Source organism: Brachionichthys hirsutus, chromosome 9 (assembly GCF_040956055.1).
Source record: "Brachionichthys hirsutus isolate HB-005 chromosome 9, CSIRO-AGI_Bhir_v1, whole genome shotgun sequence".
NCBI classification, from domain to species: domain Eukaryota; kingdom Metazoa; phylum Chordata; class Actinopteri; order Lophiiformes; family Brachionichthyidae; genus Brachionichthys; species Brachionichthys hirsutus.
Window position 1 is genome coordinate 11730733 of NC_090905.1, and position 25281 is coordinate 11756013.

At 43.8% G+C, this 25281-nt stretch overlaps 1 protein-coding gene across 1 annotated transcript; it reads left to right on the forward strand.

The window, feature by feature from the left end:
• The first annotated feature begins 8254 nt into the window (after window positions 1-8254).
• cpeb2 (cytoplasmic polyadenylation element binding protein 2) lies at window positions 8255-24111 on the forward strand. Its single transcript, XM_068743583.1, is given in 15 exon segments — window positions 8255-8312; window positions 12414-12561; window positions 12648-12730; window positions 12733-12786; window positions 12789-13378; window positions 15151-15420; window positions 17631-17721; window positions 20098-20148; window positions 21293-21316; window positions 22518-22691; window positions 22818-22907; window positions 23040-23158; window positions 23264-23378; window positions 23584-23765; window positions 23884-24111. Coding segments are annotated over 15 exon segments (2277 nt in total).
• Window positions 24112-25281: the final 1170 nt, after the last annotated feature.

Sequence of the window (25281 nt, forward strand, 5' to 3'; positions counted from 1 at the left end):
GACAGTATTTTTCTCTTTCACAGCTATAGTGCCAAGTAACATAAATGTATTTTGTAATTTGAGTAAAGCGATCCTTTTTAAACTAAGCAAAGTTCAAAGTTTAAATCTCCTGAATGCCGTTAAAGCTTTATCACCATCGTGAAACCGGCCGACTGTGAGTCTGACTTATTTGCTTTTAAGCTTGTCCTTTATCCTGGTTGTTTGCAGCCATTCCTAATCTGAACCGTCAGCAGTGTGTTTGCTCGCGTTTCCAGCTACATTTGTCAGCCTGGTGGTTTGTAATGAATAATGTGCACTTATCTTATGGATTCAATAAGTTATAATGGATATAAATGTTACAAACCCAAGCGAAGCACGTTAGGTTATTCAGAGGATGTGTGCATTTTATTTTGACTTTTCCTGAGCAGAGGCACTCGTCTACAGAAAAAGATAAATACAGCCATCGGGGAGTTTTAGATGCTAAATTGCTGCATCCAATGTTTCCTCATCTTATTTTGGATGTTTTATAAACTTCTGATTTAACACAAAAATGGCTCAATTGTGCTCCACATTTATGTAACAAACTGGGTCAACCACGAAATAAATTAAAAAAAACAGCTCTGTACACGAAACGAAACATTCAAAGTCTGAATGATGTTCAACCACTGAAGACTTACTGGACACCCTGCTGAGCTGCAGCTAAAATGAATCAGCAGCTGCTCTCAGGTGGCGCTAAAAGAAAAATGTTCCGCTCCCTTCGCGGGTTTGTGATTCCTCATTTAAACCTGTGACTATGGGATGTTTGCGGATCAGCCGGGAACACCAGATGAGTGATGCGAGTCCTTTTACGCTGACCTCAGTTTGTTTTGTTTGCTTTGGGGATAACCCTGTCACTGCAGCCTCGCCTAAGTGATCTCCTTACACCTCCCCCCGCAACGCAGGTAAGCCATTAATGCAGGCAGGCAGGGTGGAAAGTAATATCTCATCAGTCTGATGTGCATTAATATGACGCTGAGAGGCGTCTGGGAAGTCTCATCTTCATCGCTCACCTCGTGTCTGAGAGACAGCCAGAGGAAAGGAGCAGCCGAGCGGCTAATACTGAGTTCATCATTAACCCAGCCAGCTAAAGCGCTTACTCCAGGCAAACACACACCCTGCAAACATTTCACCCCATTCTTTTTTTCCCCAGGTGTCTCTTCTTGGAGACGGGAAGGGAGGAGAAACAAAGCATGAACTCCGACCTCAGCTGGAGATGTTCTGAAAGACACCGAATGCAATCATTGCTGGGTGACAGCGAAGGCATCATCCTGACGTGAAGAGCGGGATGGAAGGGAGGAGAGGCAGAGGGTTACAGTTCAAGGGAAAGAATGAGGGAGTGAGGGATGGTGACTGGAAACCGGGCTGAGTGGAGCGTTATCCCACTGCGTGCCCACCTGAAGGCCTGAAGGGTTCCTCACTAAACCTTTTGAAGGTCTTTTGCTCCCCCCAGTGAGTGTGTGGTGGAAAGATCCATTATGCTGCAAAGATAAACATGCATTAGGGAAAAATGAGGGGTTCAGCCTAACTAAAATTAGGCCATAGGACAACCTTAAACTGGCTCATTTACTCATCCTCTCTTCAAAAGCTCCTCCAGCTCTTGATATAAAGAAAGAGACTAAAAGCCACAATTGAAACCAGATGAAAGAGGACCTGAGTGAAGAGCGCATGCCGTGTCAGCGACTAACTTCCTCTTATTATCCAATAAGAGAGCGGCAGTGTCGGCGTCCGACTTCATCCCATTATCCGGTGCAGGAGAGGCATGTCGGTGGTGCCTGGAATACTCTGGGGACAGGGAGACATAAACAAAGAGCAGGATTTGGACTCACAACCGCACACAGGATTCAAACAGGAGTCTGTCCCGAGCCTTATTGAGTGTAACTCTAGAGTGCAGCAGCTCCAGGCGTGGTATGCAGATTGTAAACACAGCCTTCAGGAGACAAGCAGAGGAGGATCCAGCTCTCCCCTCTCTGCTTTCTGTCCGCAGACAAGAGGACAAACCGGGAGCAGCATTACATCATCTGCCACAAGCTGCATTTACACACACGTACCAACCAAACGTCAAAATTAAAAGCGTCGGCTTTAAGGTTTTCATCAACATGCATTATACACTCAATTTACATTCAGTATTTGATTTTCTGCATGGCGGCCATGGAGTCCAGGGGGCTTACCTACACACATGCGCCCCAGCCTGGCCGCCTGGTTGCACTTAAATGGATAAAACAGCCGCTCTTCTTCTGGCTGCATGACAGCAGCCACGAGTGTGACAGAATAAATAGCCAGGAATGAATTCTTGGTGCATAATTTTGTAAAAAAAATCAGCTGCAAATGCATCATTAGTATGTTATTGCATGTATGCAGTGTTATAATACCTTTATTTGAACAGTCAGAGCTTCTTTTATAATCCAACTGTCTGGAGAGTTGTCCTGTTTTGAGACAATGCGCTGCGCCCGTGTTTCACGCTTCATACTGGACGCGATGCTGTAACCCCGTCTCACGCGTATTTAATTTAGGAATCTGCTTATGCTTTGTATGATCATGTTGAACCACAGGTGGCGCTACAGATAAGGAGGCACGCATTTGCTCATGCCATGTGACGTGAATCAAGTCAGTATTCTTATAGTATTTATGAAATATAATAATGGCGTGTTGGAGGAGCTCTACATCCAGAGCACTGCCGAGGTGCCCTTGAGCAAGGCACCAGAGTTCAACCTTCTTGTCTGTGACTCTGCAGGAAAAGCACACAAGGAAGATGGTCCTCGTCTTCAGAGCAAAGTCAAGCACTGATTCAGGAGACGTTTTGTTGTCATGTTTTCAGCTGCTGCTGCGGAGGAACCTGATCCAGAGGGTGTTCCTTTAGTTCCTCTCTGCAGCCCCACTGATCCACGCGACTAAATCCTGTTGACCTTCGAGACATGGTTCTAAAGTGCTGCAAAAAAAAAATCTGTTATTGCAGTACTGACTTTAAAATTCCTAAAAGCTCACAGTCAGCTCATTCTTATCTAGACATTTGAATTTTCGTTTTTTTTATAGTTTGGGCCTATAAACAAAAACATTCTGACTATTTTACAACCCCCCCCCCCCTTTCTGAGGAAACATATTTATTTATAATAATGAAACCTTATCAAGAATCAGTCAATAACTGATGCAGCTTTGGTACGTTAGAGCAACTTTGAGACTCAAACGGTTTGTTTTCTCTTTAAAGTTGTTTTTTAATCGGATTGTATCTTATTTTGATTTCTAAAGATTAAAGTGGTAAAATAAACCAGAAAGTACGTCAAAGAGTGCAAACAGTTAAACTTTGACAGGAATAGGGCGAATATTGCTGAATGCAAGTTTTGAATTTCCAACTTTCTCAGGTGACCTGCTTAAAATGGACCATTTGTATGGCTTTTCTCTGCAAGGTCTGTGTTTCTCATTTGTCAACCACAGATTCAAAGTCACGGGATTTATGTGATTCCTTTATAGAGCTGCAAAAAACAGTGAGCAAAATGGAAACTCGCGTCAGATATAAATCATAAAATCCAAAAGTGGATACATTTGCACCATAACAGTCATATTTCATTAAAATAGTGATGCATCAACCCGCACTTTATAAGCATCATAATGTTGAAAAAAAAAATGATGGGGCCAAAGGTTTATCAATGCAAGAACTGCAGCCATGCAACAGATATAACAGATATTCCATAATGCGGGGCAAAAATACTGCAATCGTCACAGAGACCTGAGAGAGCCCACTGAGGTGCTCAGACTTTATTAGATTTGTTCTGTGGTTGTCAGGGGGAACTTCTACAAAAATACTTAAACACCCTCACTGTCTGTGGAGGACGATTTCCAGTTTTATGGCCTTTAACAGGAAAAGGCCATAAAATCCTTTCAGAGAACATTCCAGCAACAATATCACAGTCTGCTGGAGCAAGTCATGTTTATGGGTCTGATATGAAACGTTGGCGATGAATTTACTCTGCGCGCACACACACACACACACACAGCCCCAGAGGAAAATTCAGGAACATGGAGACCTAGTTTAGTGGACTGAAAAAATATATAAATGAAATGCAATATAAAAAGATGTTTCATTAACTTTATTATGATCAGACTCAAAATGGCATTAGAGCAGTTCCAAGAATGTAGTTCCTTACTCCCAAGTGTCACGTCTGGTAAGGCAATTCCTGAAACCACTAAAGCAATAGCAATGGAAACACTGCCCCCTGCTGGTCAAAGGGATTCCTAGCTTTGTAGTGCTAAGAGTGTCAGTATTTCTTTTAAAAGAAATAACATCTTCAAGCATTTATTTTTGGCATATATCTATTTATTCAGTAGGTTAAGTTTTTTTTTCGACATGTGGTATAAGGAATTATTTTGTTGTGTACTTTTGATGCATAAGGACTAATTCACCTTGAAACTTGAATCTCAAAGAGTCAAATAAAATGAATTTAAAGATGTAAAAATTACTTGTGATTTAAAAGGGGAGATGGTTTATTGCAAATTGTGTGTTTGACTGAAAGCTACTGTTATTCTCTCCATATCTGCTGTTTGCTCTGTTGTTGTTTTTTCTATTTCTGTGTTCTTGTCACATGTTTCAAGACAATATTTCTTCCAAGGCATTACAATCCAGATAAATGATCACAGTGATCTCAGACCTCTTCATTGTAAGGACGATAAACTACCTTTAAAGTTAACTATCAATCCCAACAGAAGCATTGAATGTTCTGAATTAAGACAATATTATTATCAGCAGTAACAACAATTGCTGCTTAATAAAACATTGCTTGATTTGTGGGGTTTTTTGGGTTGTGACACATATAGATAAATCTGAACCAAATATAATTAGTTGAGACATATTTGCCGGATAAAGTGTGACTTCTGTATCACAAAGCTAGTTTCCACTTTTTTCCATCTGAAGCAAACCCCAGAAATAACCTGCTCAGGACTCCATCTGGCCCAGCTGCTTGTCTGCATTCACCGCCTCCAATCCGCTGAGCCTTCAGTGATAAACTGTCCAGCTGAGCTACAGACGAGTCAACAAAGCAGAGGAGGGTCGGTTGGGGGAAGGGACTGTTTACTATACGTCAGATAAAGCTTGCTTTGTGTGTTCGTTCACCTGGAGAGAAGCTATCCAAGCGCTGGCAGGTGCTTCTCTGATATTTGTGCAGTCTAAATCTATACAACTCAACTTTTTGTTGGTAATGGGGAGTTTGTGCCTGTAAATGATACCTCCCACCTTGGAGAATATACAATACATTGCTTGTTTAAATGAGCCTTAGAAGACACCAAAACATATTGTTGGGGAAAAAATGTCTTTCTTTTGCAGCATGAGACAAAATGTAATGAATATATATGTATCTGAATGTTATTGGAGGTACGGGAATTTCACCAAAAGTATTAGAGGAGAGACCACAGTGGGGTAGAAATGAAACAGTTGGGTTTGCTTGAGCTAAAATATGGTCTGAACTTTAGACAAGCCTTTTAATTCAGAGATTAAAAAACATGTGCCCTGTTATTTTACATGTAATACCAATCTCACTACTAGGTGGCGGTAAAGTGCAACACCCGGTTCACAGTCCCTGCAGCTCAGTAGAGGAAGATGTGGTAATTACATGAAATATAAATGTAGGGGCTGCTATTTTATCTATTTAGAAAAGGTACAAAGACCAAACAGAAATGACAGTTTTTCACAGTCGCTTCGGTGCTTTTCTCAGATCAGAATATTTCATCATTTGTACACATCATAGTAGCAAGTTCTCCTTCCTCTGAGCAAACTAATGAATGCTTTTGGACATGTATCAGTTGCTTTCATAGAATTCTCTGCTGTTTTATAACATTATCATTTGTTTATGTCATGTCGGTCAAAATGAACTACACTTATGGATGCTGAATAGTCGTTCCCGTCAAACACATTTTATACCGTTCTTTATCATTTTTTTGTGGGAAATATCTCCTAAATTGAACAATTGCTCTCAGGTGAACTTCAGCTTTCACTCACGAGGAGGTGTGTGAAGCATTAGTCGTAACCAATGACAAGCCACTCGTTCACAGTCACTCAGGGACCACTCAGGCTGATTTCTAATGAAATTACGGCTACAGTCGTGGACCACGTTGTCAATCACGGCCTCACAATGGCTGGCCGGAGGGTGCAACCAAATGTTGGAAGATCCACTGTGAATTCAGACTCAGCAAGCATATTGTTGTGTGGGATAATGTCCCTTTTCACCACTCACATATGGTCAGACAGTGTTTTGCAGCACATGACAGGATGGAGGTTGAATATCTCCATCCCTACGCCCCATTCCTTAATCCCATGAGGGAGTTTTTCTTTGCCTGGAGGTGGAAGGTTTATGACTGGCGTCCACATGCGCAAATGGCCCTGCTAGCAGCCATGGATGCAGCATGTGGTGACATCACAGCAGAGTCATGCAGAGGGTTGATTCCCCATTTCAGGAGATTCTTTCCTCGCTGCATTGCGAGGGATGATGTCCGTTGTGATGTAGTGGAAAATATGTGTCCGGCTGTACACTACTTGTACAAATGTCTGTACAAGTAGTGTATAGTGTCTTGAGTATTTTCAACTAGCATCACCAGAGAGAATAAACTGTCATAATGAAAACATGACAAAACGATGGTGTCAAGACTTCCCATTTGACGACGCTGGCAGCTTCATTGACGTGAAGACTTGCTTTTGAGCAAGTGACTTGCATTTGCAGGTTATCCACTGGGTTTTGCAGTTTGTACTAATTGATTTGAGAAATGCACTAACTGCTGTGCAAATGTTAATAGTGATGTGAGAAAAGCACCACAGCGACTGAGAAAAACTTTAAATGGCTATGAAAAAAAGATTATTTCTGTCAAGCATTCAATCAAATCCTAAACTAAGATCACATTTGTTTGAATAATCATCAATAAATTAAATAAAGAGCGTTTCTATGAGTCAATGTTGCTCTATATAGTAGACGAAACAGGGAGGAACAAAGTCGCTGCCATTATCCTATTTGAGCTGAAAGTACGGAAGCCTGATGCTGCCATGACATGAAAAGAGAAGTGGATCAGTGTGATGTTATGACATAAAGGTTTTATTTGTTACAACAGGATATTGTCTTTTTATTATCGCATAGACGAACTCTAAGATGCGGTTTATGTAGGTATAACATCAAATGTTTCGTGTAATGACTTGATGACAGTCTATTTATTGTCGGTCAAAAAATATAAGGTTTACGATAGATAGATAGATAGATAGAGAGAGTGCATCTGGAGGCTGGGGACACCTGTCACTGTTGACCTCTAACCCCAAGTTGCAGCTCTGTCCTGAAGACACTTGAGATGCCCTGTGACAATGCATGCATGGAGCATGTATGCAGACGCACACAAACAGACCCATGTAATTACATTACCTGTAATAATTCAATACGATGGAGGACAGGTGCTTCCACAGACGGGCTAAGACAACCCCCCCCCTGTGTTTCTCATCTAAACAGCATTAAGGCATCCCCAGATGTCTGAGACCTCTGTCGTTGCTTTGCATTGCTCTGTGTGTGTGTGTGTGTGTGTGTGTGCCAATTGTGTATTTGTGTGCAAATAAACGGCCCTATGGAAGTCAGAAGGCTGCAGGCTGTTATCTGTTCATGTGCATGTTTGCTGTTACAACAGAGCCAGAGCTGCTGTACAACAACCAATGGAGATTTGTTCTGACATTAAGATAACTCCGACTCTTTCCCTCTCACACAGTCACACACAAACTGAAGCTGGAAGTGTACACAATGAAATGTGGGCGTGATCACAAGAGAGTACTCATGGGAATATTGAGAATAGGATTAGCGACAAGAGCACTAGTCTAGCAGTAAGACAAAGGAAATGGGATAAAGTTGATGAAAGAAATTCAGCAGAGTGTTTGATCTTCTGAGATAAATACAGTCCTGTAAGGTCATGTGGATGGATGAGGAGGCTCTGGTGAGGACAACCGTAATCTTCCTCACTTTTGTGATGCTCAAAGTATGAGAGATGTGCCTGCCTGGTTCCAGCCCTCAAGCAGAGAAACCAACCACCTGATCAGTCCAGTGAGCTTTCTGCAGCAGGCCATAAAAGGCAAATGCACGCCGCTCTGGTACCGACACGATGCTCGGTCGATCCTTCAGAGGAGCAACAATCATAGATGGGAGGGCCTATTTTATTGATTCTGCAGCAGTAGTAGCTTGAGGGCAGGTGTGATCACAGGAGACGGTTCGAACAAGACATAAGCTTATCCATGCATGACATCGTCGACGACGTCTTCAGCCGAGTGTCTGTGTTTGGGTTCCACGGATGTGAGAGGACTTTCTGTAGAAGCCTTATCAGCGAGCAACACAAAGAACTATTCAGTGCCCAGAGAGACACAACAAAGGGCCAATTAACGCAACAAAGACGTCTCCATCCTCGAGGCCACACGGGGTGCAAATCGGAACAAAAAGCCTCCCATGAGCTGACGTTGAAACCACAGATCCCCATGCAACATTCTCACCTCAGGTAAAACAAGCATGGGTGTGCAAAAGAGAAAACTGGTCACAAAGGGTCCGTTGCAAAATCTGCCCTTACAGTATAAATCGGTTTTCCTGAGGGGATAATCCAAAATCGGGATTTGATGGAGACGTCTGTTGAAAATGAGACTTGAACATTCAGCCAAATAATCTGCATCTTATTCTGGATAACGTCTGTTTTCTAATATCTGCCATTGATCCGATGTCCAATGTTAACAGCTCTGTGAATTACCCAGAATAATGGGTGCACATATTTTGAAAGATATCTTGCTGCTTAATTTTAAGATGTCAATTTTTCAAGGCTGTCAGGGTTAGGGTTAGGGGACAGACATTGTCGCCTCCTGGACAACGTAGACTAAAACAATCCACACACAAGTCACCATCACTGTAGCTACTACTGTACTTCCAGCTTGTCCCATCAGGAGTCTCCACAGCAAATCAACCTTCTCCACTTCACCCTGTCCTTTGCATCGTCCTCCCCAACACCAGCCACTCTCATGTCCTCCCTCACTACGTCCATGTATCTTCTCCTGGGTCGACCTCTAGCCCTGTTCCATGGCTGCTCCATCCTCAGCATGCTTCTACCGATATAGTCCCTGTCTCTCCTCTGGACGTCCAAACCAATGAAGTCTGGTCTCTCTGACCTTGTCTCCAAAACGTCTAACCTTCACTGTTCCTCTTATTGTCTCATTTCTAATCCTATCCAACCCTTTCCCTTCATCCTCGCTGACACTCTCCTCTCACAGAGCACACCTGATACTTTCCTCCACCCGTTCCAGCCTGCCTGCACACGATTCTTCACCTCCTTTCCACATTCTCTCCATCACTCTGCTCTGTTGACCCGAGGTACCTGAAGTCCTCTACCTTCTTTACGTCTATTCCTTGTCACGTCACTGTCCCAACTGGGACCTTCTCATTTACACACATGTACTCCGTTTTACTCCTGCTCCCCTTCATTCCTCTCTTTTCCACAGCAGACCTCCACTTCTCTAAATTCTCCTCTACCTGCTCCCTGCAGATCACAATGTCATCTGAAAACATCATATTCCAAGGGGCTTCTTGTCTAAAGGACTAAATGTCTCCTCTGACTTGGTAAATCTTTAATAAATTAAAAGTTATTACGGATATACTGGGGGGGGGGGGGGACTTGAACGCATTTAACTTTTGCCACAGCGAAAGTAGGGCAATGACATTTCTGCTCAATGACATCCATAAAATATGAAGGATGTTCTTAGTGGCGTGCAGCAGGCATACTTCCTGTACACCGTGACGGGATTATAAAAGGTGCAGCACGCCCCATGACTCTCAGAATAGAGTTATCATCAGTTGATGGATGGGTCCGTCAAACAGGATGAGCTGATCCATCTTATCCATCAAACCTACTGAGAGTGTGAGACTGCAAGAGAGCCCTGAGTCAAGAGTAATCAGCCAAACAAAAGGAAATGCAGATTACCTGTTGCTATGACAACTACAGCTGCAGTGTGACAGCAATCCACTCTGACAGAGACCTAAATAGAGCCCGCTTTCCAAGCAAAGTGAAATTTGATATTGCTCAGTGGCCAGGTGCTTCCTAATAAACAACAGTAACGCGGTAACCTGGTTAACCTGGAGGCTGCAGATGCTTCTTTTCCTCATGCTCCTTTGCTACATCCACACGCATGATCAGAAAACGTGTCCGTGCACACACTGATATCATGCGAACGCGTGTTTGAATGTGTTCTTGATATGCTCCAGGGTGAGAGCAGGGAAACTAAACACGAAGATGAATACAAACGTGCAGAACTTTGGTAGGTCCATCATATTGTGTCATGCTCTGTGCAAGGCAGCTGGGAGTCAGAGAACCCCCCCACTCCTTAAAATTATCCCCACCCACTCTGTCCAACCCCCTCCCCCAGCCCATCATCATCAGACACCAGCAGCTGGCAGCCTGCCCCATTTAACTCCCTCCAGCACTCACTGGGCCCGGGTAATCACTGGTGCTCAGCACCATCCGTGGCCACCACACCTGCCCCTTTACTGGCAGGACTATCCCATCTGGGACCTGATGGTGGGGCATCTGAGGGGGGTGTCTTCTTACTTCCAAAAACAGCTCACGATGCTATAAAAAGGAAGGAGAAAATCCAGTCGTCAGTGATTGGAGTCAAATCCGGTCACAGATGAGCTTCGTGTTGTGTTCAGGCTCTCATCTGTAAACCTCCAGTGCATGCAGGGATTGATTCACTGCACTAATGGCTGTAGTAATAATGTATGTGTACAGCCTCTGTAAACTCCCAGGAGGCACAACAGCAAACTTCAGCAAATCTTCAGTCTTTTTCCTGATTGCTCTGCGAAGGTTGTGAAATTTCCATTGCTTTCCTAATACAGGTGAATTTATTAAAAATGCATCGCATGTGTGACAATACAGAGAGGGAAGCTGCGTGTAGATTGTGCTGCGATAAGCCCTCGTCATTAGCAGCAGCCAGATGGTAGGTTGATCATGCACATTGCTTTGCTACTCTGCCTTCCTCATTAGAAACCACATTCGCACACACAGAGAGCAGTGATTTATTCCGCTTCAATCTGGGAATGAGAGATGACCCATGTGTCTGTTTCTGTTACACAACATATAAGAGTTCACACCACTGCTCGAGGGCAATGAAACTGTTGCTGCTGCTGCATTAACTGTGGTTTTGGTGCAGGCAAACAAGGAAGTCAAACTCAGGTGTTACTCCTTTACGTCTCCCACACCCAGCCTTAAAGTGAATAGAATAATGAACTACTCATCGGCTGGCAGTGACCCCTCTGTCAGTTCCTGCTTCATCCTCAAACACAAATAAGCAGTCTACTCGTGATGCACACACACACAAAAAAACACTCTTTCTCATGCTCACTCAAATATCGTTGCCAGTAGCCATATAGTGCTGCGGGGCGGGCGGGGCTCTTTAATGACGCAGATCATATGGATGTGTGTGTGTAGTCAGCCGTGAGTTCCGTCCAGACGAAGAGGAATCATCTCCCTCGACACGGGCTGACATAGAATCTATATTTAGCAGTTGGCGTCCGTGCGTAAAATGACGCTGGCGCAGACGCACGCAGAATGGTGATGGGCTGAATACTGATATAAGCCAAGGGTGGAAAAGGTTTTAGTTTTTATTAAATAATTTACGCCCCCCCCCCCCCCCCGCAAAAAAAAGCCATGGCTGTCATTAAAATATGGGCCATAAATAAGTTCTGAAAATGCATCCATTCTAATCTTCATCACTGAGATATCTAAATTGAATGAGTTTGACTTCGAATAAAAATGAAATAAATCTCTTATGTGGTTTTGATATCTCCTGAGCTAAACTATTAATAATGTTCCATACACATAAGTGGAACCTTATTAATGTGGACCGGACTCGTTCCGTGTCCCCACAGAGGTATTAATGACTCTTTAGTCTCTAATTAGGCCCACTGTGGGGGCCAGTCTACTTCCTGGGGCTGGGGTTGAGGGTGTAGACCTGCTGCACTTTATGAATAATGAAAGCATGACGTAAACAATGCGGTCCTCTCTTTGCAGCTCCGGCTTCAGCGGGGGGGGGGGAGAGGCGGGCGCGCTGAGGCGTGATGCGTCCGTGACGTGGCTTCAGCCGTGGATCTTTAATCCTCTGCCGCAGCAGCACAGCCGGTAAACCGGTGGAGGGGGGTAGCACGGTCGGACAGGAATGGACCGCTCAGGCTCGGTTACTCCAGGGCCGAAATAGCTCGGTCTTTAGATAGATGATAAAAACACCGACTAAACCGGAGACTCCGTTTAAACCGAGGAGACTTCAATAGGACTGACCCCCCCCCGCGCCCCCCTCCTCTCTCTTTCTGCCTCATTTTCCTATTAAAGAGACCTCACTAAGAACCGGTGTTTAGAATATGTCTTAGGTCCCCGCCTGACGGACACGACGCGTCGCTCCGATCCGACTGATCGCGTTCTGGCTCCGGCTCGCCCTTCAGCCGCGTCGCCGCTGTTCCTGTCAGCTGCTGCGCATCAGCGAGACATGCAGGATGATCTTTCGGGGGTGACAACCACGCAGATACCCCCCCGACAACAGAGGAAAAGGACATCAGCAGCAGCACCAAACCGACGTCGCTCCGGATTTTACGCGTCTCAAGCAGAAGACGAGCCTTTCCCCGAGCCAGATTCCTTTTCTTTTTTCCTCCGACGCAGTCGATCCGTGACCTTCAGCAAATACACCAGGGTGAAGTCCGCACGCTGAGTTTAGTCCGCCAGAGTCGCCCCCCCCCCACCTGCCGCAGAGGCTGCTGACCCCTGCTGCGGCGCTCCCGTGGAAGAGGCTGAAGCTGATGCTGCGTCGCCATCGCCCACTTCCCTAAACCCAAACACGATCCAAATGGACTCCCCCATCGCCCACCATATAAATGGCAATGGCAGCAGCACCGGCAACATGTTGTCCGGAGGTCTCGGTGCCGCTTTCCCGAACCTCCCCGCCCAGGAGATGCAGAGTGCCGGCGTTGGCTCGCCGTCCCCGTCCCTCCCTGGCTTCGGCGCGCCGTGGTCCGTCCAGACCAGCTCGTCGCCCCCCCCTCCCGCACCCAATTCCATCAACCCCATCCACGCGAGCGCCATTAACCAGATGCCCAACGCGGATTCTGAAAACGGCTTCTACCCAGGTGTCCCCTCCTCCATCAACCCGGCCTTCTTCCAGAGTTATTCGGCAGTGTCCGCTAATCCGTGCGCCGGGATTAACGTGCAGGGCTTCAACGGACCTTTCTCGCCCCAGATGAGCGTCCCTCAGCAGGCGCAGAGCCGCAGGTCCGTCAGCCCGCAGATGCACCCCCAGCAGGGTGCCTTCCTGCAGCAGAGGAACAACTACAACCAACATCAGGTGAGCTGGGCCTAAATGGCGTGAAGACGCTCCCCTGTCTAGCCATGTCTGTCTGTCCTCTGAGTAGTCCCATATTATAGGACATAAATAGGCCCCGTATGAATCCAGATCTAATGGGCTGAGTGGACATCAACATATAGGATGCCCTTAGGCTATAGGGGCATCATGTGATACTGCTGAGATAAGCTCTAATAGTACTGTGTATGAAAATGTACCAGTTAAAGTGTCCCACGGTTATAATACGTCCATCATGTCCTCTGCACAAACAGCATAGGCAGGTCGAGCAGGGCAACGAGAGAGATAAACTGAATCTGTTGTTCCCTCCTGGAAGCTGACAGTGGGATGCAGTCACATGGCACCGGGCCAGCCGCATCTTGAGGTGCACTCAGTGGGAACGCAAAGCCGGGCAAAGGTCTGATGTCCTATATTGGATATTTATCTGTGTGTAATGAAGACATCTAGTGTCTCGGTGCGGTTGTGTTTGTGTTTTTGGCCGAGGCAGTGAGGGGATCCGGAGGAAGGACCAGCGACAGCGAGGCTTACATGAAGCTGCAGCTCATGCGGCAGCGTTGGGGCCTAAGCATTAGCATTCTGAGGCATCAGGTTTCTCATGTGATTTGCACATTGGGTGTGTGCCTTGTGAGCATGTGTGCTAAACCCCTTGCTTTGAATAGAGTGGTCTGTTGATGTATTTCGTAGAGCAAAGTCCCTCCTCCTCTGGTGGCCCACAATGGAGCCTTATTTCGCCCCCAAAAAAAAAAATTACACACAGGCTTATCCTGTTTGAATCATGCCTTGAAATGGAAATGAAGATAATGTGGCACTCCAAAAAAAAAAAGTTGAACTTTGTCATTGAACTGTTGAAGTAAATGAAGAAACAGCTAATCAGAAAATGTGCCCCCCCCCCCAGTCAGCCAAAAATATGTGATGCCCTGTTGTTTTATCAAAACCCAGAATGGGGCCAGTCCTGCTTTTTAACTGGTTTATGAAACAGACTCCCATCATATATCTGCAGCAGGCAATATCTACAAACCTATAGTTACTTTAACCTCTTTAAAATCATTTTTATGTACCAAAATGACACACATGTTGGTCATTTAGAATTTAATTCTAAATAGTGATTAACAAAAAAACTGTGACTTTGATTCAGATGCAATAAAAACCCATTTGTCTCTCCCAATGTGTAAGTGTAGAAAAACACTTTTCATAACTGATTTTATGGTTTGTTCAAAACATCTTCTGTGCAAGAGAAAAACAGTCCAAAACCAACTTCCCCTGGTTTCCATTTTATCTTTGTCATTTTATTCCATTGTGGATTGAGATAATAAAGAATATTGTTTAGACACACTCCTGTCGGACATTCCATAGCTGAGTGCAGTTTGAAACAACGAGGAAAGGAATTTAGATCCGATTCTGCATGGGGTGTGTGAGAAACAGAAACTCTGTTGTCCCCTCGGTGCCGGTTTCACGTGAGCGCATGCAAGATTAGGAGTGATGTGATTTAATGTGTGATATTCTTAAGAATGGACAGAAAGTCCAGGTTGAGGGAGAGTGTGTAACTTACGCTGGCTGTGCTGCAGTGCACGGGATACTTAGTATTAGACTCAAAGCCCTAAAGCTTCTTATCCGCCTGCCTGTCACAGGAGAAGATAAAGCAGGGCGGTGCCCGACAAAGAGAAATGAAAGGATGAATGGATATGGAAAATAGATTCTAAAAGAGGTGCTGCCGCTTTTAACCGTCCGTCTTTCTGCCCCACTCCACCTGTGTGCAGCCGATGGTGAAGCCATCTCCGTGGGCCAGTCACCAGGGGAACGGCTGGGGTTCCGCAGGGATGTCCTGGGGCCGTGACCACCGCAGAGGGAACGGCATGGGCGTCCCCGGCTCGGTCAGTCACGTCTCGCCCCTGAAGAAGCCCTTCTCCAGCAACGTCATCGCTCCTCCCAAGTTCCCACGCTCCGGAGGATCTCTGGGGCCTAAGTCCTGGATTGAGGAGACCGTGTTTCGCACAGACGGCAACAGCAACACCTTGTTGCCCCTACAGGTAAATATTACTGTTTTGATTTGTGTTTGTGTGTGTGTGGCTTTAGAGGTGGGAAATAACCAGGCAATGGAAATTATAGAGTGTTTTGGTGTGTGTGTGAGAGAGAGAGACGTTCTTTCTGTATACGTAGCAGTGTGCAGAGTACCACCGATTTAGTGCACAGGTTTCACTTAAGGGGTGACACAGTGGGGCTAAATCAGGACGTTAACATCATGACGGTGAGATCCATTTCAAGAGCGCTGACGTTCTTTCTGTTGACACCTGAAGGAAACAGGTGATAGTCTTATTGAATGTTGCGCATGGACTCAGGCGGCCCTTCAGTCCCTTCAGGCGAACCGTTCCGTCAGACGTGTCAGTCGCATGCTGCTGGTTCGTGCTCTGTACAATGCGGACTGTTAACGCCTGTATCCTTCCACTGAAACAGATCGAGATTTCCACCTTGTGATCGCCTTGATCACTTCTCTAATTTATGCTATCGGCATTAGTAAAGCAATAATAATCAGTTTTCTTGGACACTCTTGATGGTATGCATTTAATACAACCACATGTTGCATATTCATTTTACATTGCATTGTCTGCAGACAGAACTAAATTTAACCTGCTGCATTTAATTTTCAAAGGTTTTTAGTTCATATCATATACTATTAGCTTATAATAATAATAATAATTACTGTTCAAACAGCATTTCTGTAGTTTGTAGTCATATAACTGGATTTATTTTTCATAGCTATGTGTGATTTATCTGTGGTTTAGCATTTCAGACTTTTTACATCACTGGTATTTAGAAGGCTGACATCTTTATTATCTTGTTACAGTCAGTTGCAGCCCTCGAAAGCCAAAGTAATAATAATAATATAATAGTAATACATTTTATTTATATAGCGCTTTTCTGAAAACTCAAAGACTCAAATATAGATGCATATATGGTTTGAAGAACGACTGGACTGCTTGTCTGATACTAGACTGAACAACTGTGACAGAAAGCATATTATTGTGACTCACTGACAATAAAATAATGGCATCACGTAAATAATGGTGTCACCAAACGGTGTTACTGTGACTGAGCTAAAATTATTAGCGATATCACTGCCAAGAAGTATGTAAGCACTTCCTATTCCAGGAAACGGGCCTGACTCCATGGATTGTTAATTTCCATAAACAGTCTCAGATTCAGAATCTTTCCAGATTCCAAGTCTTTTCCTTCCTTCCTTTCTGTTTAACGTTCAGCAGCCGGTGCCGGCACATCGCTGCTGTGTCATGTTCTACACGTCACAAAGAGGTCGGACGAGAGAAATACCATGACTGAGTACTAAACCTTAACCTGACCTCTAAATGTGTTCAAAAAAAACTTCTACCATGTGTCTGACTGATAGTACTTACTGGCCCACAGTTTAAAGCCCATTCTCTTTAGGATTAAATGTTACCATCATTACAAAAACAAAATATTTAGTTTAAGTCTACATTAGTGTGTGTCTTTATTTGTCCAGTTTTAAAATATATGATCTGAGTTAGTGTTGTTGTTCTAGTTTCTGCAGAGGACAAAGGATTGGCAAAAATGTCGACACAGATATTATTAATGAATAAGAAAATCAATCTTATTGTAAGCTGGTTGAGCTCGCCCTTTAACGAGAGAAGCTGTCGAACAGTGATGATGACTGGGAGTGTACATTTTCTTTTATTAACACAGTGTTGAAATAGATGCTGGATTATATTCCTGTCTATTTAAGGATCATTTCATCCAATCATCAGAGTCGCTGGTTTCACGAACTGCTTTGTCTGCTGTGCTAAATAAAACAAATGGGATAGCCAGACAAAAGTGCATTTAAACAATCTGAAGTGTGTCACGATCAAAGTATGAAGACCTGACCACGATGCTGCAGGTAAGGCGCTCTGTGGTTTGAGCCATTGCCATGACCTCCTTTGCAGATCTCCGGTTTGGGGTTCCTATCCCTCTCTCCGGGAACAATTTGAGAGGTCCCACAGGCTGCTCCGAATGCACCTCGGGACTGTTAACAGGAGAAAAACCACGGAAAGAATGTTAATCCAGGCATGAGCTGCTCCCATCTCTTAAATCTTCTCCACGTTAAGCCAAATGCCCACACCTCAGAGGATTTATTATTCATAAGGCTAATCACAAAGGTGTGTTAGAAACAGGAGGAATCGGCCCCGATTCTGGTTTGATATAAAGTTCACACCTGTGTGTTCTTCAGGACCGCTCCAGAATGTTCGACAGCCTGAACATGCACTCCCTGGAGAGCTCCTTGATTGACATCATGCGAGCAGAGCAGGACCCGATGAAAGGTAAGCCTGCCTTTCCCTCTCTATCGCTGGTCATGGGGGTTCAAAAGGAGGCGATCGTGTTTGGTGAGGAGCCCTGGCATCGCTCCGAGTGTGCGGGCGCAGGGGCCTGTTGCCCCCCCCCCCCCCCAGAGCTGTGTTGTTTTTCCACGCTGCAGCTTCATGTGTCCCCTGCTGAGAGCTTAATACTTCTGCCACCAGCTGAACATTTACATGACCTTACAGCTCTGATCCTGTCCCTGCTTAACCTGGGACGTGCAACAGAGCCGAGGAGCGAGTGGAGGAGAGGGAAGGAGGAAACAAAGGCGTTTCGCTGTAAAAATGAGCTACATGCGTTTTCTGACAGGCGTGTCACATACGACTTGGAATTTTTGAATGAGAGGAGACATGAAGCGGAAGGCTCTACACGGTCTAGTGTTTCTTTTGAATTATTTCTCTTGGTTCGGCCTGTAGTGTGACACTGCCCCGGCCTCCTGGGCTCAGCTGTTGGACATCAGAGGAGCAGTGTCAAATAGCTGCACCTCCTCTATTAGAGATGGTTGCTTGCAGCACATTTAGAGCCTCACAGGGAATAAAGATAAATAAACAAATGTAACATTGACATATAGAAGTTCTATATACCTTAAACAGAGCTGCAGTACTCTTTAGTCATCAGGGGTCGATCTTTGCCCTCATTTCACGGGCGAGTTTCTTGTTTTTGCTGCCGGATCAGATGGGGAGGACATGGGCCAGTGTGTCCAGCGGAGAGAAGGTGATCCAGACTAATTTTAGATGTGATCTATACTTTCGCTCACTGTGCATGACAGCCAGAGAGGAGATGGGAGGGAAGGCGGGCTTGCAGGGGTGGGCTCTGTCATTTTTAGCTTTGACACAGCTTTGCACGACTGTGTCCAGTTTCAAAAGGCACAACCTCATAAACCAAACTTTGTAGAGCTGCAAGTCAATATGGATATAACATTTTCAACTGTGTGCTTTCATTCAACAAAGAAATCTTGAAATTACTAGAAAAGCACTCCGAGAGCGCAAACCTCCGCCGAGCAGCTCGTTCCCCTCATAATTAGATTTACACCGTCCACATGGTGATCTGGATCATCATCAAAACATTATAAATTGTTCTTGGTGTCTTTTTACACCAACCATGAAAAGTAAAATTGAATCGGCGTGATCTAGAATCCAGGGTCTCTTCTGGATCATCATCAAAATGTAATCATCTGTTCCTTCTAACATTCCCCACATTTCCTGAAAATGTCATCAAGATCCTTCCAGAACATTTGCGTTATTTTGTTAATGGACGCACGGACAAACAAACGCCAATGATTTCATAACCTCTGTCTCAGCAGAGGTAAAAATAGCTGTGTATTGTATTTGGGATAATAATAATTTATTCTACTTTTAATGCGGTAATGTAGAATTTGAACATTTCTGGCTTAGATCAGTGGCCCAGTGGTGGAAACAAAAGTGATGCTGGCCGGCAGCATTATACATTTATATGTAAAAGCTGCTCGATAACAACACAAAATCAATACCAGTGGTCTCACAAAAAACAACAACATATGTCCGGACAATAAAGTGAGAGATAATAGAAAATCACAGAGAGCTCGTCTGTTGCAGATCACCTTCCAGATTTAGAGATAATGATGAACCGAAGGACATAAAGAAATATAATATTATAATAAGGTATGAGATGAACCAGGTATGCTTTAGCCTTATCTCATTATTAATAAATATGTTTATTATTATTCTGTGGTTCATAATACTGACAGAAGAAAGTGAAAAATATCAATTTTTAATTAGTTTAGCTAAAATGTTCAATTTTCTTGAAATGCGTCACCCAACAATCCAAATGAGAGTGTGCAATTAAACATTTAAACAGTTAGCTCTTCCAAATCCAGTCACATTAAATTGTATTTGTATTTGGGATCAGACTTGATTAAAGATAACCGGTGGGTCTTGCTCTCTCTTTACTGAAAGACATTCTCATTTCATTACAGCTAGTTAAATAAAATATTACTTTGGTGCTTGTTTGCTATTTCTGCTGAAGATCAACTCAACCTGTATCTGCATCGTGTGATTCAATCCAATCCTCGCAGAATCACAGTGCATGTGGAAAGGTCCTGTTTAGAAGTCATTAGCGCTCCTCGCGTGGGTCTGAAAGAACAGATCAGCTCATCCGTTGCCAGCCTCCTTGAGCACTATCTGAAGGTATATTTGTGAGTAAGTGTTCACTGCAGACACGTGAGCAGGAAGCTTTAACACATCCACACCCAGACATTGTAATACGTGTGTTCTCACCAGCATGTATGCACATTCGCCTCGCCCTGTCCTCTCCATCCACTCCGTGTCTCATCTCTATTTCTGTGTGTCTATTTCTCATGTCAGGCCGTGTGGGATGCCCTAACCCGGGGGCCGACGGCCTGCTCATGCTCAATGGTAATTATCCCTCCAACCATCGCTCTCTCTGTTGCGTGTTCTCAGCTTCCATTCTGATTTATGCACACAAAAAAGTGTAGCAGTGGAGAAAATCAGGAGAACTGGATACTCAGCTCACCGGATGTCTTTCACACACAAACCCATACAGTCCTGTTTCTCATGCGGCACCTCTGGACTTTACATCCATCATTTGTCATTTAAATTTGTGCCATTAATGTAGTAATTGCCACTGGTGTCTTTCCTTCTTAATAAAAGCTTAACATCAACCACACTTAAACATATATGTGATGTAATGTTGCTGACCTGGCAGTTTCTGTTGATAAACAAAGTCACCTGAGGACCCTGAACGCACCACCATCAAGGCTTTGTCTCACCCTTTCATTAAGATGTACATTTAGCAGCGCCACTCAGAAATAATGAAATCCCTGCAGACTTTCTTTGCCTCACAAGTGGACACGCATGATCCTGTTGGTACCAGAAATAAAATCTTGTTTTATAACAGTCCTAATTGGACACAAATCTGGGCTGGACATATTTTCCAAATAATTCTGAGCTTTGTTTGTTTTCTGTTTCCTCTGGGGATCCAGCAGTCAAGCATTTATCCATGTTCTATGTCACACGCTAAAAACTCTGAGAATGAACATGGTGCTGACGTAGGATTTGTCCCTGATAGAAGACACGCCGGGGGTTTCAGTGATGTAACACATGTGGGTTTATTTGTCCTGGTTTCCCTCACAAAGCCACAGGTGGCACACATTTTATGGAAAAGATGAAGGAAAGAGTCCACAGAAAGGCCAGATGAGATGTATTTTTCTGTTGTTTGTAAAGACATCAGGTATTACTATAAGTTTCCTGCACCTTGTACTTAATGACAAACCAGTGGAACTGTAACACTTCATATGTTTACTCCTCCTCTTAATGACCTTATTAGAAGACAAATGTAATTTATAAAAAGACAATCTAACTCCAGGTCTCTGGAGGATTTATGTTGCTTTAATGTTTTGACAGTTTATTTTTATTTTATTTTTATCTCTGCTGGTTAAAATGATAGGTGCTTGTTAGATGTCAGGTAAAACAGGTAACATGCACTGTTTAAAAATGTCTGCTTAGCTCAAACCAACAATCTCTACTTTTCCACATGCAGCCAGGAGCTATGGGAGACGTCGAGGTAAACTCTACATGTCTTTTTCCTTGTGGCGTATATCCCTGCAGCATGATCAAATGCTTGAATGGATACCAAACCCAGGCCTCGAGGCCAGGGTTAGACTCAACATCACCATTATTTTCAAAATTAAAGTATTTTTATTGTAATGTTATCATACAGATATTACTTGACATGTGACCCAAACCTTTGCTGGCCATCAAAATGATGGCAGAAGTAGTTTCTGGTTGTATTATTTTAGTATCCAGACATGCATGATGCTCGGCGGTCATGGCTTTGTTTCTGAAACGGCTACGTTTACATGGACACATTTAATCGGATTAAAAGCACGATCGGAATAAAAATGCTTCATGTACACACCAAATTCAGAATAGTCTGACCCGATCAAGATTTTATTCCGATCGAGAGGGGTGGTTTATGACGATTAAGCAGCACGCATGAAAACACTTCATCGTCCTTACTGCGCATGTATGTGACGTCAGCATATTTGCTGCTGGATTTGTGTCTTTAGAATCGAAACATCTAAACCGATCATAATTTTAATTCAAACTCTGATCGGATTAAAGAAATGTTGTCCATGTAAACGTGACATTTTGTGCTTCTGCTCCAAGGAACCCCAATGTCTTCAATATAGCATCATAAAATTATCTTAAAACTCGGCTCATTATCAGGAAATTTTATTTTATATAATTTCCATCAGAATAATTAACAGATTTATTGGATGTAATTTTCATTTTTTTCTTATTTCTAAATTCTCCTTTTCAAAAGTCTGTTTTCATTTCATCAAAAATAAAATAAATTAATAAATAATACCATGTTTTATATCAGTAAGTTACATTTTATAATGACAGTTTTCATCTTTTTTTTTTCTTTGCCAACTGAAGCCAATAAAGTCTAAACTTTATTACTGGGTTGGATGTTAATAAATTGTTCCAACGTTATAACTCTATACCCTATGGAGACTTGGGGCCTGTGCAATTCTCAGTGATGTTATTAACAGCTTCTGTCCACACAGCCTGACCTTCCCACTCCTGCTGCTTTATCTGCCCCACTGTCCACAGTGGAACCCTTCTCATTAAAATTGTGCTTTGACTCACAGCTTCCTAAAGCTAACATAATACCAGAAACACTATTTCACAGACTTCCCATTAATATTGATTGGTATATGGCTCCGCATACAGATCTTCAGATCTTTTCTCTCCACCAGGCCGTTCCTCTCTCTTCCCTATTGATGACAATCTTCTTGACGATGGCCACGGTAACCAGGGTGTCCCAGGAGTCCTCGGCTCCCCCAATTGTTACCCCCACCAAAATGGGGAACGCATTGAGCGCTTCTCTCGCAAGGTGTTTGTGGGTGGTTTGCCCCCTGATATAGATGAAGGTGAGTGCATCAAAACGCTCTCTCAGGATTGCATTACATATCTGGAATTTGTTGCATCAAATATTTTTACATTTATTTATTTTTATTTTTTATCTCTGCATCATCTATTGTTCCTCTCTTCTTCAGATGAAATAACCTCAAGCTTCCGTCGCTTTGGACACCTGGTGGTCGACTGGCCACACAAAGCAGAGAGCAAGTCCTATTTTCCACCGAAAGGTAAACTGCAAAGGCCTCCATGTTAAACGCTGTAGATGCTCTGATGATCAGACCTGGTAATGTTTCCTCCACGTTTTTATTTCTATGTGCTGAATACATTCACTGAAGCTAGCGGATGTGTGTGTTTCCCAGGATACGCCTTCCTGCTGTTCCAGGAGGAGAGCTCAGTGCAGGCTCTGATTGAAGCCTGCATGGAGGAGGATGGGAAGCTCTACCTGTGTGTCTCCAGCCCCACCATTAAGGACAAACCAGTGAGTTCAGCTGCACCTCACACCAAATTCTCTATTAGGCGCTGTTCTAGAATTCTTCCTCAATTAAGAGAGTAGACTTGATGTGAAATTTGACCTCGACTCCAGGTGCAAATTCGGCCGTGGAACCTGAGCGACAGCGACTTTGTGATGGATGGATCTCAGCCCCTTGATCCCCGGAAAACCATCTTTGTGGGTGGAGTCCCGCGTCCACTGAGAGCAAGTAATTACACATCCTTTGTTGCTCCCTGAGTGATTTAAAACTAAATCTAGTACGCATTGCAATAGATGGTCATCAGTGTGTTTGATGATGTGGACATCTTTTCCCCTCCAATAGAGTGACCTCATAACAACCGTTACATCTTATCTCCTCGTCTCTCTCATCTAAATGTATTCTCTTCTCCTTTTTTTCTCCACCCTCTGACTAGTTGAGCTGGCCATGATTATGGATCGTCTCTATGGAGGAGTGTGCTACGCAGGCATCGACACCGATCCGGAGCTCAAGTACCCCAAAGGGGCGGGACGAGTGGCCTTCTCCAATCAGCAGAGTTACATAGCTGCCATCAGCGCAAGATTTGTCCAGCTGCAGCATGGTGACATTGACAAACGGGTACTTGCTGCTCCTTGTGGCAATTCCTTGTTCTTGTGTGTCAACCCGCTGCAGCCTCTCATGTGCACCTGTTGTGCTGTATCATTGCATGCCTTTCTTCTCTGCTCTGCGTGTGCAGGTGGAGGTGAAGCCCTACGTCCTGGATGATCAGCTGTGTGATGAGTGCCAGGGCGCACGCTGTGGGGGGAAATTTGCTCCCTTTTTCTGTGCTAATGTCACCTGTCTGCAGTACTACTGCGAATTCTGCTGGGCTAACATCCACTCCCGCGCCGGACGAGAGTTCCACAAGCCGCTGGTGAAAGAGGGCGCAGACCGCCCACGCCAGATTCACTTCCGCTGGAACTAGAGATGCGGCCGCAGCTCACGATGACACAGTCAGAGGGAAGGAAAACGAAACGTTGGCTGGCGGGAGAAAAAGAGGGTCGCTCTGCTTCTCCTGCTTTCCTAAGCTATCAGTATAATCGAGTATGTAACACTATACGGTATGTGCTATATATATCTATATATCTTTTGTAGCAGCCAAACACCACAAGCCTCAGTTTTTCACCAAAATCCCCCTCACATCTCAGGCTCTGACAACTCTACTACTCTTTTGTGGTACCTTCATCTTTTTCTAAGAGGAAATTTAAAAAGAGATTGATTTTTGTAGGTTTTTATTATTATGATTATGATTATTATTATTTTTGTATGTGAGATTTAAAGTAGCCATCTATGGGAATGTTTTTGCATGGGGGCAGCTTGTCTGTCTGATTGTCTGCTGCTAGCCCCCGCCCCCTATACAGTGCGTGTAAGTGCACACTTGTTTCTGGGAAAACCGTGACTCTCGAATGAAGACGCCCCAGGTCATTAACCAAAGGTAGCAAAAAGATAGCAAGCATAAAATTGACACGTTTTCTGCTGCAAAACAAAACTGTTTTTTTTTTAATGTTATCATGGGCGCTTGCCTTTTGGTCAGAGGGTTTATTGTAAACAAAGATGATATGGTCATTTCTGCGCTCATACTGACCCATAGAGTGATACCTCAAAAGACTAAATCTGGTTTCTTGCTAACTGTATTCAACATTTATACGTAAGGTATTTTAGAAGCGTTGCTGCTATGTATACATATATCTTAATATATGTGTAGGGATTATATTTAATGCCATTTATAAACCAGAATCATGTAAAAGGAAATGCAGTATGCACTCATTAATGGCCCCCAATGCCAATGGAAGTGCATGTTAGAATAGGCTTAGTTACACAAATAGCATATATATATATGATAGATGTGAGAAAAAAAGCAATCCACTGAAATAATAATTCAAGTCAAGATGTAAATGTCTAGTAGCATGACCATCTAATACAGATTCCTAAGAGGGGGAAAAATCAGACAACAATAAATATGGGTTTTTAAAAAAAAAAAAGAGATTTAAACTTGCATGCATCAATGTTTATCTGTTGTTTGATTCGTTTACATACGTAACAATACAAAAAAAGTGATATTGGTTCTACTGTAGAGTTAGTAAAAGCCATCATT